The sequence below is a fragment of the Cardiocondyla obscurior genome, linkage group LG07 (assembly GCF_019399895.1).
Source record: "Cardiocondyla obscurior isolate alpha-2009 linkage group LG07, Cobs3.1, whole genome shotgun sequence".
NCBI classification, from domain to species: domain Eukaryota; kingdom Metazoa; phylum Arthropoda; class Insecta; order Hymenoptera; family Formicidae; genus Cardiocondyla; species Cardiocondyla obscurior.
Genome location: NC_091870.1, coordinates 1,059,236 through 1,078,672, shown reverse-complemented (window position 1 = coordinate 1,078,672; position 19,437 = coordinate 1,059,236). Strand labels below are relative to the sequence as shown.

General features: G+C 48.0%; 1 protein-coding gene across 1 annotated transcript in view; it reads right to left on the bottom strand.

Moving 5' to 3' along the window:
* Positions 1–4,821: 4,821 nt before the first annotated feature.
* Chm (lysine acetyltransferase chameau) overlaps positions 4,822–19,437 on the bottom strand; it is a 29,561-nt gene continuing 14,945 nt past the window's right edge. Inside the window, exons 10-13 of the mRNA XM_070659183.1 lie at positions 14,469–14,562; positions 10,099–10,245; positions 8,864–8,970; positions 4,822–8,197 (exon numbers count right to left, since the gene is read on the bottom strand). Of these exons, the coding sequence (XP_070515284.1) occupies positions 8,075–8,197; positions 8,864–8,970; positions 10,099–10,245; positions 14,469–14,562 (471 nt within the window). The 3' untranslated portion in view covers positions 4,822–8,074. The remainder of the gene's footprint in view (positions 8,198–8,863; positions 8,971–10,098; positions 10,246–14,468; positions 14,563–19,437) is intronic.

Below are 19,437 nucleotides of genomic sequence, written 5' to 3'. Positions count from 1 at the left end.
GACAAAACTTACGTAATTTTGAAGGAACTATTCGGCGTTATTTAATATCCCTTTTTCCTCCTTCTTTCTTTTTCGCCGCATTCGTTCCAATCAAATACATAAATCAAAAGATCGATTTGAGATATACAAGCGGGATGTTCGTGAAATGTAATACGAAGCTTAGTGATTTATCGATTGATACCGGGGAAAGTGGGTCGTCGCGACGTAATTTTTTTTTTCTTTTTTTCTCTCTTTTTTTTTCAAGGTTGTCGCGTAACCGTTCCTCGCAATCCGATACGTGAAGAAATTACACGTCGCCGATAATCGCTTAATAACGGGTCCTTTCGATTTGAGTTACAAATCGGCGGCGGGCGCGATTTATCGACCGGAGCCGGCGCGAGAAGTAGAAGCAGAAGGAAACCAGACGTCGATATAAATATTTATCCCAGTAAAACGAATACGCGAGCCGTTTCGCAAACGATTAGGATTCAATAAACCGATCGGGCGACGTAGCTTTTCCGTACTTAAAATTAAATCCGAATTGTTAACGTGTAAAGAAAAAAAAAAATAAAAAAAAAATCGTGAGGAAAGAGACGGAAAGAAGGCAAAGGGTGGCGATCGCGGGGAATCATCTCGCAGATAAATCGCTGAAAATCTCGTTACTTGGCCTCGGCGCAACATCTGCCGCGCTCAGTCCCTCGGTTTGATAAACGAGCGGAAGGTGAGCCGTGCCGTCGGGGACCTCCCGAGTCCATTGTCGATCCTTGCGGTACTTTCCAACGGATCCTTGCTGCTTCCCGTCGTCCCGTCTCGCCAGAGAAAACGATGAATCGACAAACGGGGCGTCGCGAAAATTTATCCGTGGATCGCAAATTTTTTTTTTTCTTTTTTTTCCTCTTTTTATTCTCCCGCTGTATCCGTTTTACTCCCGCCGGAGGGAGACGCGAGCAGCAGCAGCTGTACACATGTTCTCCGACGGCGTGGTGTCGCGGAAAGTGCCTCGCGATTCTCCTCCATGAATTATGCATTCGGTGTCTCGTCCATTTCGTATGATCGCGCGAATATATATCTATATATATATATAAATACCGGGATCGCCGTTTCGCAGCAGAAATCCGCAGGTGAAATCCCGTTTTGTGCCCGATCGTTGAATCGTTTAAGTGATTTCGTTTCACCGCGCGAGTGCAGATTACTTCTTTTTTTTTTTTTTTAACTATAATTAGCGATCGGGTGATATACGAATTAATACAAATAATTAGATAGGAATGATGTAGATAGGATACTCCTCGTAAGATTAATTGATTATTTCCTTGCGAATCGCCGCATGCGAGCTGCGCGTTACCGTAAGCGCTCGTGCCGTTTAATTATTAATCTCTGAATTTTCCGACGCACGAAGGTCGTCTGGCGTCGTCGCGAAGAAGCATGCATTATGTATCGCGAAAACAATTTCCGCGATAATCTCGAGTCCCACGTTATTCCAGGTTATCGCTTACGACGCCGCCGATGAAGCTTGCGATACCCGCGGGTGAGTAAAACGATTCGATAACGTGCGATAATTTCGCACGAGTGATCGACGTCGGTCCAAGGCGCCCGAAAAGAGAAGCACAACGGAGGAGTCACTGAGGGACTGCATCCTCCGCAGCCTTCCGTCCAAAGCCCGGCTGGCTTACCTGCGAGAACGTTCACCGGTTGGTTTCGCCGTCCGCGATCGCCAACATCGCCGTCGTCACCACCACATCTTTGTGCACACGTATCGTTCGCGACACGCGTTACTCGGGTACTTTAGGCTGTGCCAATTCAGAAGTCAGTCAGGTACCTGAAGTAGCGCGCGCTGCGGAGAAACGAACCGCGCCTTTTCGAGGGGGACTGGAAAAGAAAAAAAGAAGAAGAAAAGAAAAAAAAAAAAAAAAGACCCAGAAAAAGAGGACAAGGTTTCGCGAGTGCATGTTCGCGCGTGTTTGTGAGGGATAAGAGAGAGATGGGCGAAAGAAGGAAAGAAGAAGAGTGTGTGGAGGCTGCTGCATGTTAATTGTACTTCATCAGGTGCTCTGGAGGATTGGACACCCGGCACCTGTTGGAGCGCAATTCATATGACTGTGCCTTACTGCCTTATTATGTTCCCCCGCAAGCAGGAGGCGACGCGATTTCCGGCCGCGCGGAGATACACCCGCCTTCTCCGTGGGAAAAACCGCCTCTCGTGCAAGGATACGCCGGAGGATCCACCGCTTCGGCTCCTGTCCGCGAGCCAAAGCGGAATTTAAATCGCGCGAGATCTCGTTTTCTCGCTCGCGGGTAAAGTCGTCGCGCGCTGCCTGCGACGAAGCGATATATGGGTGAAATTTACACACGATTAGCGTAATCCGACGTGTAAAGCCGGTTCTGCATCGGCCGCGCTTGGCCGCGGCGTCCGTGGATTTGCCGTGTCGCAAGCACCTCGCAACTGGCGACTGTCACACGACTGTCGTCCTGTGTACGACAACGCCGACATTCTCGTCGTTACCTTATTCTCAACGTGGTTTTTCAAACGCCTCGACTTCGGGACGACAATGATCGATCGCCGAGGCAATAGCCCGAAATCCTAATTAGTCTAATTGCGAATTGAGAAAGTTAATACAAAAAAGGAAAAAAAAAATATATATATCTGATTGGCTGACGCGGTGGAAAAAAGTCGTCGAGTGATCGATCACAGCGTGATACAATTGGGACGCCACAACACGACTGATGAAGAATTTAATTGTGAATTATTTAAATTTAAGACTAGACTGTTTAAGATTATAAAAAATTCTTCAATCGTGCGAGGTACTATTTCGTCGAGAATTATTGTGTCCTGGCAAAAATGTGCGACGTAGAAAAAGCGATCGAGCAAAAGCCTTCGAGTGGATCGAGAAGATACTTGTGCGTAAACCATCCGTCGCTTCTGGTACGTCGCTTCGAGAATGCCGCGTTGACGTTTAATAATTAAAATTAGTCGGTGTTGCGTCGCCGTCAGGAAATGTTATTGACCGCGCTAGCGCCCGCGTATATGCACGTATGCATTTGCAGTCGTCGCGAAGGAGCGTCGCGTATCGCATCGTCGAGTAATGAGATAATGATGTTACATAGGGTCGCGTGGCAGAATAGAGGGAACGAAAGGGGGAGGAGGGCGCGGGAGAAGATCGTATAACGCAATTATTCAAGCTCCGCGTGCGCGTCGGTCTCGCCGGAGGAATCCGAGAGCGGCGAGGAGCGATGGGGGCCGAGTGATATTTGTCGAGTTCCTTCTACCTCGGTCTAATTAATTAACGGCGATCAACAATAAGCATGCGGACGGTCGATCGGAAGCCGCGTTTCAACCTCGCTCCGCTTGTTGATACGTGAAAATAGCCGACTGCGATCGAACCGACTAGGAATTTCAGTGACGACCCGTCGGATCGCGATTGCAAAACCGGAGGAGCTTTCCGCGCGGAATAATAATTTGTTGACTCGCACGGAGTGACGCACGTAAACCTTCGTTCCGATTTGCGGCTGGATTATAAAACACGCCGTGCGAATTTAATTTACGTGATTGTAGCTTAAACTGTTGTACAATAAGGCGGTAATTTCTAGTAATTGAATAATATCGACATTTAGCGCATCATCTTTTTGTCCGTTGATCGCGAACTTAGGCCTGCGATCGATATTACCGAGGAAAAGAACTGTGGACAAAGTCGAACCCACGTGTGCCGCAAGATGCACCGCAGTTCAGCAAATTGCTGCTGCCCGACGTGAAAGAATCTCGGAAATTAATATCAGATCCCTGTAATTACCGGTTTAATATCCTGACGCTTGTAATTTCAGTCTATTTGACCACGCCCCGGTATAATTGCTCCGCGGAGAGAAAATGAATCACTATGCGAACGATTACGAGCTATAAATTGGTCATTTTTTCAGTGGAGAAAGAATAATACATGTATATAAAAGATAAAGTAACAAAAAATTGTAAAATATTTGGTTCGAAAGCTGGAGTAACATCTTTAAGAAATATTTCAAAGTAATTTATTGCCGGTGGCTGTCGAAATTAATATCTTAAGGCATTCGATACAAAAAAAAAAAATAAAAAAAAAAGCAAAGAAAAAAAAAAGATCTTGTATCGATTTTCTTTTGCTCAGACGATTCAGGGACTTCTTACGTTACGTTATATACCCTAATTGATTGGCAGTTTTACGCGCCATATACGCGCGTATCCGATAATAAGTTTTTCTTCTCATTTTTCTTTTTTTTTTTAGAGATGCGCTCGAGAGTGCAGCATATGTGTCTCCCCTGCATATGCATGAGAAAGAAGGAGCAAAAAAAGATCGACCGGTTCGCTCTCGCGGTTGTGATTCACTGCAGAGAGAATGCGGCGCTGTACAAAGCAACCTTAAAAGACGAGATGCTTTTGAAAAAAAATTTCATCCCGATTCGAGAAGTATTCGATAAATACGTAATAATTGTTTTACTCTTAACGAACATATATGCGTATATATAGATGAGGCTTAGTTCTTTCGTTAACGTCTGCATATCAAATATTTATGACGCGACGCTAATTAGCAACGCTAAAGCTTATGAAACTAGAACGCTTCCTTTCTGGAACATGATTTGACAGCGAATTTCTCGGCAGTGTCGTAAACGACGAATGACGTGTGTCGCTTTCGAACAAGTCTGTTCAAGGTAAAGTATTACTGCAGTCTTCTCGCGCTGAAACCTATATCAACACGCGATACTGCATTCTGCGAAAAGATCTTGGACACGGCATTCGTTCTTATAATACTTGTAAAAGTTTTTAAACATCGCTTTCATCTGTGAAAATATCGCAGCAACGAGTCGAAAATATATGTATCTTAATTATTATAAGAAAATCGATATTTATTCTTGTAATTTTTTTTTTTTACATTTTTTTCAGCGCAGGCGACGTACTTTATTTATTTACAAAAAAATGTAAAAAAAAAAAGCGTAGAAATTTTATTGCTGCCCGATCGTCACTGCTTTCGCAACGCCAAGCGTATAAGAAACAAAATGTATAAATTTATGTTACATTTTATTGCGTGACAATGACCAACGATGATTATAAAAGTGTATACACATCTATGTATATATCCTATGTACAATTATCTATGTGGTATTCGAATATCTTTTTTTTTCTCTTTTTGTTCAACCCCTGATCCTCGATCTCGATTATTGTTCTGTCATATATCTCACTCTTGCGCGCGGATTCGTAAAAATCACAGCGCCCGGTGGCAATGTAAAATCATCGAGTAGAAAAATATATCGAGCATAACGACGGGTCAAGGATTTAAGAATCACGATCTGTACATAAATGTTCCTTTGAATCGCGTAAATCGAAACCCGCAACGTGGTATCGATTACGTTTCTAAAGTCCGGCGCAAGGCTGGCGAAGCGTAAGCTCGTTTCTCCCTTCCCTCCCCCCGTTTGTTCCCATAATTGATTTTAATTAATCTCCGCGGTACGCATTAAAATCTACCGATCCGTTCCAATTAATCCCGTCGTTGTGGAACCGGGATGTGGAGATCGATCAAAGTCGTAGCGCGGCGAGAGATTGCGCCCGGGTTTCAATCTTCATAAAGTGATACGCAACGTCCGAGCGTACGCGAGATTCACTTGGGGGAGAAAATACACTTCGACATGCCCGCGCGAGTTTCGCGAGTACTCTCGATAGTTTGACACCGCGAGGATAAAGTTTAGCGAGTTTCCAAGTCGGGCTTTTCTCCATATTGCCTGCGGGCGGAAGCTGGCGAAATGATCGGCGCGCGGCACTGGAAAGCTTGACGCGAGTTTCAAGCGCATTGCATACAATAACAGTCGCAACAAGAGTTTCGGTAGTTGGAAAGTTAATTAAAAGCAGCCTCGTAACAAGAGGGTCAAAGCTGCGCCGCGCGCGCGGGCTGCATATGGTGAAAGAATTTCGAGTTATCGCCGACAGCGCGGTGCAGTAAATGTGAACTCGGCATTGAATTCATCCCCTCAAGTGACAATCAAACGAGATAAATTCTCGAGGGCGAATAAAAAAAAAATAAAATAAAATAAAAATATCGAAAAGCGCGTTTTATTATCGCCACTAGACTCTACAAATTGTGATAAAAGTTATTAAAGATCGGTGGAGGTATTTGCTTTGTGACGCCGTGAATAATGAATAGTGACTTTGGAATAGCTACAAAAAAAATAAAAAAAGATCTATTTTCTCTCGCTATGGTAAGATAAATTAATAATCTCTCGACCGGATCGGCTTCTCGGTTTTATTCACTTATCGGGATTTCTTTCCAATTATCGAAACAATTTTTGGACAATTATAACCATTCGTAGACGCATGTGGCATACTTAAATTAAAGTCACGTATGGCCTTGACTCCTTTTGTCATTTTCATAATGCTTGATCGAGGTCGGTGGGCCCTCTGCACCGTCGGCAAATTTCTCTCTCTTTCTCGCTCTCTCTTTTGCAGCATGGCATGCACCTAGACCGATCAATAACGTATCTTTCGTGCCTACATCTTGCAGCTACGGTGCGGTGTATAGTCCGCAGGTATTTTAACGGTAAAATTATTCCGCAACGCTCGGGTAAACGAATATTAAACGAAAAAACTTCTCTCTTTCTCTCTCTCTTTTTTTCTCTTTTTATTTCTCTCGATTTCATCAGTTTCATATCAGTCGAAATGGCCAACGATTAACCAGGTTGCTCTAGATTAGAACAAGCGAGATTTTGAGGTCACACAAACAGCGAGAGATTATTGACCAGCGAACTCACGAGAGAATCATGTGCTAAAACTGTGTCGAAAGACCAAGCTGAGGTTCAATAACAAGAGATTTAATTCGTTATTTCAAGAGAATAGAATCGATACGATTTCACGCCGAGCAAAATATATATTTTATTTTATTTTATTTTATTTTTTTTTATCCCCCGAGATTAGACGCTTGCACCGGAGTGACTTGTTACCGCAATGCTCGAAGCCGAGGGATCAAAGAGATTTTCACCGAGTGGTCCACCGCTCGGGCGTTCGACGCAATCTGATCGATGCCGCCGCCGGCGCGTTAACGGGGCCCTGACGTTATGCAACTTACTGCACCAACGAGGTTGCACCAACGAGGTTGCACCAATGCGAGATGCCAAGGTCGATGCACCAACGAACTCGACGCAGCATCGATGCGGCATGGAGAAGAGCGACGGTCGCGTAGCCAAAGTTCAACGATATTCTTTTACGTATAAATACCTCACGTGAAAAATTTTTCAATCGACACCCTTCTCGCGAGGAACAATTACGTCCTTTACATTTTAATTATTTAAAAAAAAAAAATAAAAATATCACAATTATGTAACTTGATTTAAATAGATCGAACTCCATTAAAATTTTATAATGTATTTATACGTTTAAGAATTCCATTCGATTTCTTATACATAAGTCATCACAGATCGCAAAGGATTATCATACATAGAACGGATATGCGGAAATAAAAAAAGAAATATACATTTCGCAGATACAATTTTCTTCCCTAGTAATAAATTAACGTCTAGAGAGAAGCGTGAAAGTAAGGAGGCAAGTGCGAGACGACGACGTGGAGCGTGGAACTTGCACGGGAATGCTCAATAGTTCTCTGTGCGTAATCGGCTCGCACTTGCCTGCTCCTCGCGAGGGCCGCCTAAGAGTCGTATCCTCGGCGTTGAAGCCCGCGCAAGACTTTCCAGCTGCAATTATTATCAGGCGGACCTCGGCCGACCTCCGCGGCGCGTCTTGAAAACGGAGGGAGAAGTCACTCCCGCGGCGAGCCTTAACGATATTGCCAATAGAATGAGATACTCACCGCCGTCTCCCGCGTGCTTCGGGACGACGGAGGGATTCCTGGAAGGATTTTCACGGCTCTCACCGTTACATTACGAGCGTGAAATCTGTCGGTGGCGGCTTATGGCTTCCCCGCGCCGCGTGAGCCGGCGGGAAAGGTCGGAAATGTAGATGGAGACCGACGATGACGATGACGACGGCGAAGAAGAACGCGGGGAATCGACCGTCGTCCCTCTTGCAGCAGAGCTAGGAGAGGGAGCCGACAAGGGAGCGGAGAAGGTGGGCGCACTTCCAAGCTCCTGGCAGACCTTAGTTCGAGGCGGAGGGCGTCTTGGGTGGCTGGAAGGGGTTCCATTTCAGACACTCCGGATCGATCTCTTTGTAGACGGGGCCCCGTCTCTTCACCCTCTCCTTGTAGTCGTCGATCACGTCCTGAAATTATTTCAACGGTCCTTCTCTCTCTCTCTTTTTTTTTCTTTTTATCCGCGGCCTTCGGTCCGGCGGGCGCGACAGCTCGTGAATCTGTCCTCCCCCCTCGTCGAGTCCGAGGGGGAGGAAGTCGAGGAAAATGTACAACAGCGTAGCGCTGATTGGCGAGCACCGTCGAATTAATCGAATGATAATTAGCCCGGCGCGGGGCCGTGCTGTCCGATCGCATATCGGTTTCCCGGGACTGGTGACGAACGATCCCATAAAATTGATATTATTCTTGTTGCGTCATAATCACGTTAATAAGATACGTCCGATAATTCCGATATTCATGCCGTTTTGCTCGGGGAGCTTCGTCGTAACCAGCGGATCATTTATTCCTTCCGTTTCCCTCGTCGCTTGATTATTCGCCGTTTGATTCAAGGCGGTAGAGGAGATAAATCGAGTAAGATAAAAAAAAAATATCTTTTCACGAAACTGATTGCGTACACAGCCGATAGTGTTTCAACGATTCCGGAAATCGAGTGCGACAAATCTGACGGGCGGCGATAAGCGTATATTCGCGCGAAAGAGTGGACGGCGTGTGTTTCGCGGAAGAAATCGAGTGTCGTAATGGTACGTATATGTCATAAATGTGCGATGGTATTGGCAATACAAAGGAGCGCTTACCTGTTTCTTCAAAATGATATGCTTGCCCTTCCAGTACTTCATCATACCGAGGGCCTGCAGAGTGCTGACAATGTCGTACGAGTCGATGGCCATTTCTTTACTGATATCTGAAAGAAGAATGCACCGGGCTCGTTACTGTCGCGCGTTCGACAACGGTCTCCCTTGATCCCTATTAAAAATGAGAGCTGTCGTCGATGGACAGAAAAAAAAAAGAAGAAAAAAAAAGAAAAAAGAAAATCCCAAAGGGACACGTGTGCAACAATTCAACAGAAATCTCATAGGCGAAACTCGTTTCCTTCTACATTAAACAGCGAGAGTAATAAAACTGACGGGACCAGCAGAAAAGATACACGATGAATAAAACATCGTGAATTTATTATTATTTATATTTATGTATGAAGATATTTTATGTATGACAAGTACTATCAATGGAAAGAAAAAAAAAAGAAAGAAAAAAAAATTTGACGTCCACGCTCGTAGAAAAAGATTTTCTTTATCAGTCTCTAGGACTGATAAAATTTTTACGTCTCCAAATATCTAAAGATAATATATATTCGCATTCTTTACAGTCATTTTACGTTACATCGATTAATACGGGATTCACTTAACGAAGCCTCGATACGGATAACGACGAACTTAAATAAAGCTCGACGGTGACAGTTGCAAAAATCCGGAAATGATGAATCATATATAATCCGCTGCGGTTTTCCGCGGCTGAACGGTTTATCCCGCTCCCTCTGGATACAATTATTCAACCGCTAAAACCAGTTACGTTGGGAAAACTTGACCATCGGATCAATAACAATGCGGTGTAAATCCCCTACTCGACGAGATCCTCTTGTCTCCAGGCGCAAGAATTTAAAATACAGTCGATAATGTTCGCCGAATCCGGATTTATCGTAGGCGTATCGCGCGGCCGTCGCCGGAGGATAATTAAAATTAAATCCCGATCAAAACCGGCGCCCGCCACCCCCGGGGCGGATTAAAGCGCTTTCCAAGAAACGCCGCGGAGATCGCGCGAGAGATGTTGAACGCTCGCTCCCGAGTGAATAATTATACGAATTCGCGCTTTCGAAATCAGGTGTTGAATCAGCGGTTCAAAGCGAGACCTCCCACGAGCCGCATTAGCGCACTTTCAATTCGCCCATGAATATTTAAAGTGCTATCCACCGCGGGTCAAAATGGGCCGACCGCTCGCCGGCGAATTGCGACGGTTCTCGACACTTGGACCTTACCTTTCACGGAGATCTCCTTGCCGCCGAAATTGCAGAGATACTGCAGAAGAACGTCCTTCCAGTAGCTGCGGTACGAGATCAAGCCGAGGTCCGACAGCGGTTTCTCCGGCGAGCCGATTTTCTTCTCGACCCTCGTCAGCAAGTAACCTGCGCAAGCAATTGGGTTTCGACTTTAAACTCTCTCTGGCACTCTCTCTTCTACGTAAAACATGAATTTTATAATTGAAATTCATTGATAAAAAGGCCGACTACTCGCGGGCGTTGATAAAATCTCGCGCGTACAGTCTTGTTGACTTCTTTAAAAAGAAAATCGGGATGGCGAAATTGAAAATATTCGAAAGCGACCCGAGCGATCGACGAGTGAAAAATTCCGGAGCGTAATTGGACAATGAAATCCTATTATGCATTTAAAGTCGAGCGGGCAAGTGGCGGCGGGTGCGATAGAGATAAACTCGTTCCTGGTGCCCGTCTGCTCCCGGTTGAACGTCCGTTCCGCCTCGTTTGTCCCAAGTATTCTGCGACGAAGCATCAAAGAAAAATGTATAGACAGCTGAGGAAGAGAAGGAGAAGGAGATAGAAAGAGAGAAGGCACCCCGAGGCGTTTTATGCCGCGCGGCTTGCCTACTTCGACGTGAATCGGCGAAATCGTCCGTTGCGCGCCGTCCGTCCGTCCGTCCGTTCGCCGTCCACGTCAATGGAATTATCCGACGGACCGGTTAAAAACCCGTTTTTCAGAAGGCAACTTAAATGCCAGATCCAGATCTATCGTAACTCGAGGGACCGATAACACGCGCATTTAAACGCCGACGCGGCGATCGATGAGCGCTCCTATCAGCGCCGACGTGGGTGAAATCTACGATCGTTTCGCGTTCGCCGTGCGAATTTGGGAATTGGCTCGTACGCGAAAGGCCCTTCGCCGGTGCGACACGAGTCGCCGAGAGCGTGCGCGAGAAGCTAACGAGGCGAGAGAATGATCCGCGGGATTCAAGGCTGAGATGTGCAAAAGTCAATCCCGAGAGAGACGGGATTTAATGGACCCGGCGCACTCGCACGTCACCCGCTCGTTTCGCGATTTCGTCAACTAAGCGGTGAGGTAAAGCGTCTGCGTTCTGCATTATGTATTAACCGATTCTCGCTGCACGCGTAGGAAGGCATTGGAACGCGGACGATGGACTCGCGGCGGTATCCAGCACACGTCGTCCCGGTTGACGTTAACGTCGCATTCTCCAAATTACCTCCCACCTCGCCGGCAAGTTCAAAAGCTCCCTCATTAGCAAAGTGATCTCTCCCGTCCGCCGTCTTCCGCCGAATAAATCCCTCGCCGCCCCGGAAGACGTTTATTAAAGCTCCGAATGTGCCGTTTCCGCACGGCGATGGATCAAAGCGCGGCATAATTAAGTACGAAGAGATTACCTGCGGCCGAGGAACCTCCTGGATTCATTGTTCCCCCCCCAGAGTTTCTCAATTCGAAATCACGGGATACCTGCTCGCGGAGCTTCCGCGAATACTTCCGGTATACGAAAGCTTTAGGCAGGTCCGAAGTGTCGCTCGTGCGCCGCATGCATCTGTTATACGCTCGACCGCCGCGATCACGCCGAGATCGACCGCGGACCTCGTCCGCTCGGCTTTTCCACGCGTTTATCCGACGAGAGAAGGCCGCAGGTTCCCGCGTACGTGCGCGGACAAAAGCGAGATAGACGAATTTCCGCCGGTTACGGCCAGATCGGGTACATGCCGATCCCGCGTTTCCACGTTTCTGTTTCCGTTCCAGGGTGTTCCCGGACGGCGGAGGGTTCAACGACCACGCCGCACCGCCGCCTTCTCCTCCACCTTCGCAGACCGCGTATCTCCGCTGGCAGAGAGGACACTTCCATCGACCCCCCCCCCTTCCCCTCTCCCCTTCGCTTACCTTCAGTACTTTGCGGGCTTACCCCGCTTCCCCTCGCCTTCCTCCCCACTTCGTCACTGATTACTTTCGGTGGGTGGAACGCATTCATTACGCGTCCGTTCAGTTTGCAGACTTTTGGGATCGCATGGTAGGGAGAGAATCGAGCGGAGGAGAGGAAATCCGAAGGTGGAAATTCGAGAAAGAGGAAAACCGGTGACCGCTGGGGACGCGGGAGAAAGGAAGACAGATCGGCGTGACGGGAGGGTGGAAAGGAAGAATGAGGGTGGAACGTCCTAGTCTTGAACAGGGTCGGCGCGACGCCGGGTGAACGAAGGTGCGAATCGCGGGAAGAGAAACAGCGCGTAGGAATTTTGATTGTACGATCGAGATTTAATCCTTTCGTCCCCTTTCGCTCTAACTATTCTTTCCGAAAGAAGAAACTGTATTGAAATAAAAAAAAAAAAAAAAGAAAAAAAAGAGAAAAGAAAAGGGACATTCCTGCAGCCTTGAGAAAAAGTCCCGCCGTCAAAAAGATCAGTATGTCCGTCTGGCGGAACGATATTTTAACGACGAAGGCAAGAGACGCCGTACATTACGTCGAGTCTGCCCGGTCGGACGGACCGATGTTAACGCCGGTGAACCCTCACTGACTCTCGTCCTCCTTCCAAGCCCTTTCGGTGCCCTCCCCCGCGGTATAACCGGCGCGCACCCTTCGTTCGCAGGCGTAGGGAAAGGGCGTCGGTGACCCTGCCAATCCTACGTAGGGATAGTAGAGCGAGGTCACGAGAGGTCATACGATTCCGAGCCCTTCGGGTGCCCTGCGCCGAGGGCGGGCAGAGAGAGAAAGAGAGAGAGAGAGAGAGAGAGACGAGCCGACGATGGCGAGGGAGGGCCGGAGGAGGGCGGCATAGGGCAGGTACAGGAAGGCCTGCACTGTAGGGATCAAGGTGCGCGGAGGTGCGGCCGCCCAGGAGAGGAGAACGCGCCGCGTGCGTGAGACAGGAAGCGCGGGTGTACGCGTAAGCCCCCGCACGCGTGTCTGCACGCGTGTACGCGACGTCGACGTCGGTGGCGGTGGCGGACGTGGGGGCCGATCGATGCGGCGAGACGCCGGGCGTCGCACTTTCCACAGACCACTTCGCTCTCCAACCTAACGCTGCACAGTTCCCCATCACTGCCACCGTTGCTATTATCAGGGACGCCGACGGTACCGGTTATACCGCAGAAGCGGTGTCGGTTCTCACAGATGTCGGACTCGCGTAACATTTCCAAAAATAAGTGGCAAGCAAAACGTTATTTTATTTCATTCTTTTTTTTTTAAGAAACGGTACCAAATGGAACTGTTACATATTTACGTTAACCTTGCGCGAAATTATGAAACCGTTTCCAAATTAATAAGCGCTGAAAATAATTACGCGGTACAAGAACGATGATGTAAAAAGTAGAAAACGATGAGCGGTATAAGAAGCGGTAATATTCGAGATTCCAAATAAAACATCTAATTGAAACAGTAAAAGAAATAAGTCTAAGAGCAAAACTTTACGAACAAGTTCTCTTTTCTAATTTACGCTTGTGCGGGTGTGCTTTTCTTTTTTTTTTTTATTTTTCTTTTACGCGCGCGCGCGTGCGAGTACGAGACTGTGGATATTGTAATTTAATTCTTAAGTAACGCTTCGCCCTGTACATTTTTTCCGCGGAAAAATAGGTAAACCGAGTCCATCTACGTGGGGTGCCAGCCGATATCACGCGTAAGGGGTGCGCGAGCTCGTAGCGCCAGCCTTGTACAGTCGAAATACAGCCGGCGGCGGAGTCGATGGCATTGGACGCAGAAGGGATGGAGGCGCGAGAGGTCGGCGGGGGGGTAAGGGCGGGTGTCGTCTCGCTCGCAGAAAAGCCGGCGGGGGGTTGTGAAATCACCCTCCGCTCTCCTCCCCCTTGGCACCCCTGTCGACCGACCGACACACCACGGCGGCACAGTACGTCGACCCTCGATCAAGCGACCAACCAACTCCCGACGCATCCCTCTTCCCTCCCCCCGCCCCCTCCCATACTACTACCGGTGTAGTAGCGTCGCGGTGCCGCCGACGCCGCCGACGCTCGCTCGGCATCAATGAAAATGACGTCACGGCAAAAAGCCCTGCGTTTAATTATCAAAGCTACGCGGCCCGCCGGCCGTACCCGCGCGTGTGCGTGCTCGCCGGCGACGAGGAGCTCCGACGAGGAGTCGCCGCGCGTCGAGCTCGTCGCGGTATCGCCGTATGACGGAGAACGACGTACCGAGGAAGCGATCTCGAAGATTGATCGCGATCGCGGACGGACAAGCGGAAACTTAAAAAAAAAAAACGATAAACGGATAAGAGGGCACCGAGACGCCTGAAACTTTCTACGCAACGTTGACACGCGGCCGTGATTCTGGCCGGCTTTTTGAAACTCGTAATCTATTGGCAATGGTTCGAGGCTTGTTACGTGTGAGTATACTTACTGAAGTCGATGAGCAGCCGGCCGTAGCCCTGCCTCTGGTAAGGCGGCAACGTTAGAATGCAGGAAACGTTGTAATTCAGGAAGGAGTTTTTTTCCTGAAACACAGAGACATCGAAGAGTTAGAGAACGTCATACGGGAGCCTCGCGTAACCGATTAAAAGCGCGGGTCTATTGTCGACTTATCGTCCAAAGGACTCCCGCGAATTAACGATCGCCACGCGGTATAATAATTCTGAAATCGATATCGCTGAACGTCACTTTTCATTAATAATGTATGACTTTGTCTCATGCTATGTGGAAAGAGGCGAAGTTATAAATGCGTTCGCTATTAAAGACGTGATCGATGATATTCCCCTCTCGAGCGGATGCTACGCCAGATGCGTTTCGCGAAAGTGTGACGTTAATGCAACGGAAATGCATTGCGTTTTCGCGGCGCAAAGAGATAAGGGCGCATATTTGCGACGGTATATAATTAGAACGGAATCTGGCGCGATGTGATCTTTACGAGGGCCATCGGGTTTTCGTTACAGCTTGGAAAATTAAATAAAGATTATTACGAGCCCGGGGAATTTCTCTTAAGAGTACCAACATTAATTCTTTTTTTTTTTCCTTTTTCAGCGTTATTTTATTACGCGGCCATGTTCTGAATTAAATAAAATATTTTTACAGAAATCACGCCCGATATATCAACCTTAAATCGTCGGTTATGAAAGCGACGATAAGTTGAACTCGTTGAGATCCCGCTAAAAGACGTGGACAGTGCCATCGAATTTGCCTCGAGACCTTTACTTGTCGCGGCTGCAAAATGAACGTTCGATATACAGTATGTCTTCGGGTACAACTTGTTTTCAAACGTGCGATCGAGAAATTCCCTTCGGATTTGTCACGCTTGCTGACATCATCGTTTCTGTTCCAGGCCCTTTGTGTAAGAAAGGAATTTCTGGGCAGTCCTGTTCCGCGGTACAGAAGAGACACGGTAAAGGAAGAGAGAAATCGGTCAGATGTAACGGTCTAGTCCAGATGCGTCATTCGAGCGTTAAATTTCGCATTTGATCAGCTCGACGCTAATTGGAGAGAACGTACGTCCCGAGGGATATATCTTGTCGCAAATTTCCAAAATTGACATCGCAAGAAAGAAAAAAAGAAAAAATTGAAGAAAAAAAAAAAGGAAAAAAAAACCGGAGAACAGTCAGATCGAAACCAACACGCGCAACGCAATCTAATTTTTTTAAAGGCACTTCCACGCGAAAATTTCGCGTATTCAAGCGCCACATCGAATTTCGCTGACTGCAAACAATTTTTCAGAAGTTACATTCGATGCGTTTCCCGCAGTGGGCTCGGTTGAACGTCGCGAGATACCACAGGAACGAAATAACAACCATTTAGCATATTTAAAACCCTGCCTCTTTGCCTCTGTATTTTTACATTTCTTCTCCCGATGACTTACGTCTCGTAAATTACGCTCCGGAGGACGGTAACTTATTTTCCATCGCGAACCATCGCGCGGATACATTCAAGAGGACCTTGCCGAGCGAACGAGAGGTATTACGTAATCGCAGTTGCTCTTCGAAAATGAATTTAAGTACAAACGACCGCTCAACGTGCGGCGTCCACGAAATTACGAGTCACCGCGCACCTGGCGCTGCTTTCCTTCATTCTTTTCCTATTCCGCGTAAGAATTTGCATGAAAGTGGTCTTTCCCACAAAAGCGGGGGAGGAAGAGAGGAAAAAAAAAAAATTAACGGATCGACGATTAAGACCAGGACGCTTTAGGTGCCTCGCTGCGCGGTGACGCGGTAACGCGACACGATTCTTTTTCCGGCACGAGGTCCATCCGCTTGTCCATTACATTCCGGAGATCCTTAAAACGCCTTGACACGCGGCGTTCGAGCGGATGGTCTCGATGGTATTCGGACACCCGGTATTTCCGGCCGCGCGGCGGCCGTGCTGTTGCTAACTGCCGAGGCAGCAACGGTCCGAAGGACACAGCCCGCGGTCGATGTGTGCGTGCACACGCCGGCCCACGTGTGCGTATCGGCGTGTGTTAACTCGGCGAAGTAGAAGACGAAGGAAGACGGGAACGAAATAGGGATAGACGTGGCAAGAGAGAAATGACGATTGGGAGGGGAGCTTCGGGCCCCGGTGAGGGCAACCGTCCCGAGGGGTCTGTCTCCGTCAGAGGGCCGAGAGGGGGACCAGCTCGCTAGGAAAGACAAAATAGATCTGTCTTTTTTTTTTTTTTTCCCCCCGGAGCGCACTTTGGACCGGTGCTAGAAATGGACGTATCAACCGCGCCCCGGAGAGTATCGGCAATTAGACGACTCGGCGCCTGAAAACTATCGGACCGGGGACTGACGTGCCCGAGTTAAAGAACGGCAACGGGCGGAGAAAGTATAGTGATTTAGCGTAGGAGGATGACTGCACGTCCCGACAGCCGGTCGTCGGGAGTTAAGTGAGACAAATCGACGAGAATGGAAATGAGTCAGCGAACGAGTTCCCGAAGCTCCGGACTTGTCCCCGTCGATCTCGATCTCGCTTTAAGGCGGCCACGGCTGAGTTCGGGAATTTTTACGAAGCGTCACCGTACGGGTTTCGTGAAAATCGGTCTCGTTTTGCGAGCGAGGATAAAGTATTCTATCGGATTTAATTATTGAACAAGACGAGGCTGTACTCGGGGCCTAATTATCGCGGATGGAAAAACGCTTCGTTGATCTCGCGAAAAGCGCAGATCCGAGAGGAAGACAGAGAAAGAGTAAAAAGGAGGAAACGAGATGGAATAGAAGAAGAGAATCTGAGGTTTGCGACGTCCTTGGGTCCAGTAGCCTCCGTGCCGCTCATGGCCGTCTCGATGTCCCCACCGTGACGGAGGAAGTTACGTACTTTTCCTCCTCCTGCCTCGACCTCTTTCTTTTTCTTTCTCTCCGTCCACTAGATCACGTTCCCCCGCGCTGTCTGCGATCGCACAAAAGGGACGGAGAGCACTCCGGTAGCTCGATCGAAATCAATCGACGACGATCAAACGGTACCATTCATAATTATTCCGCGTACCGTACTTCTTTTTTCTTTTTTTTTTTTCCTCGCCGCGCTCGGTTTATCGAGATCGGGTCCAGCTTTTCGTTCGTTCGCGCCGCGAGCTGCTAATCGCGGCGGAGTTTTACGGTCAGCGCGCCTCGCTTACGGTACACCGGATGCTCATTTCATTTCGTCCGCGACGTGCAACGCGCCATTACTTCCTTCTCCCGCGGTATCCTGACTCGCGCGTCAATAATCACGGCACGGATCCTCGCGGTCCGTCCTGGCGCGTACAGGAGGAAAGCGCCAGTCCTCGCGGCCGAGGAGGCGAGGGTACAGCTTCTTTCGCGAATATATAGTTCACCGGAATCGATACCGGCACTTCTCTCGCCCGCCCTGTACCCCCCCGTTCATCTCCGGAACACGGCAAGGTGGCGCATAGAGTAACGATCGCGGAGCCGCAGCCACGGCCCGCGGAGAGCTCTACGTGCGAGAGAGGAATAAAACAGATCAATGATCGTAACGATATACGTACCGTCTCACGGCGATCGACCGGCCGTATACCATCCGCGCCGCGAGAACGATACATCGTACACGCGCGCCGAACGAAGGCTCCACGTACATGCACTTCCCCTCGAAACCTCTCGATTAGCTTAGCTGACCTAACGAAAATTCCAAATAGTTTCATCGACAATCCCACCGCGCCTGGACCCCTGAGCTACGTGATCGAGCCGCACCGAACGTACCGCATGACGATTCGATTCCAACGACGGACGGAGAACTCGAGAAGACGAGACGGAAGGTAATCCAAAGATAACGGAAGCTCGCTCTGGCCGAGCGCCTGAATCTCGACTAAAGTAATTGATAAATGTAAGAGCAAACTAAAAGATACGTAACGGGGAAAAAAAAGAAAAAAAAAAGAAAAAGAAAGAAACAAAAAAAAATTGGTAAGATGGGAAGAAGCGGAATTTAATTTGTGAAGACATGTTAGTTTGCGATACTCGGGTGCCGGACTTATTCTCGCTTATCTCTCGGAATCTTCCCATTGTAAATTTGCTAACGCGGATAATAATCGCGAAGTGACAACGGACGAAGAACCTCGTCACCTCGAGAATACGCGACGCGTGTCGATGGCATTTCAGCTCGCAATCATTTATGTGCACCCGCACACGATTCACGATCCCTTGAGCGAGCCGACGAGCGGGGCATTAAATTAATGGCGAGTGTTCTCTTTCGATCAATGAGGCGCGCCAGACGGGCGATTTGTTATCGTCATTAAAGATCTTTTCTACGAACTCGCCGGTTTAAAATGGACATGGGACTCGTATTTAATTATCTCTCGTAATACTATTGTCTCTGTTACGTGATCTATTTCGCGTCATCACTATTCTCCAACGACCCAATTTGCCAGAAAAAAAAAAGGAAGCTTTAATCATAGTACACAGACACTAAAAACCGGCGCTTTAATTTTCCTCTGAGCCTATAAATCTGAAGAAATCATTTTCTTCTTTTTTCTTATCGTTCCCCTCGACTATAACAAACATATATACGATTGCATGTGATTCACGCAAAAAAAAGAGACAAGAAATCGGTACGTGCGGTCGTTTTAAAACTCACGCGAGTCATCATATCGTCCGACGCGATCCGTCTTGGGTGAATTCACCGCCTAAACAGCCGCGGAATGCAGAAAAGAGAGACGTTCGATGACGATGACGATACGGTGTACAACGTGGTCGTAAAAGGCTTCCAATCGGTCAGTATCCTTTCCCGCGTATCGCTGTAAAGCGAGCGCAGGTAAAGGGCAACGCACGTGCGTCAAAGAGGGGAAAAAAAAAAAAAAAAAAAAGGAACGGAAAGCACGAGAAAAAGGGAGGTAAAAAAAAAGATAGAGAAAGAAGGCACGAGCGGAGGAACTATTGGAACGCGAATCAGCAACGAGCAAAGCATTCGTTGTACAT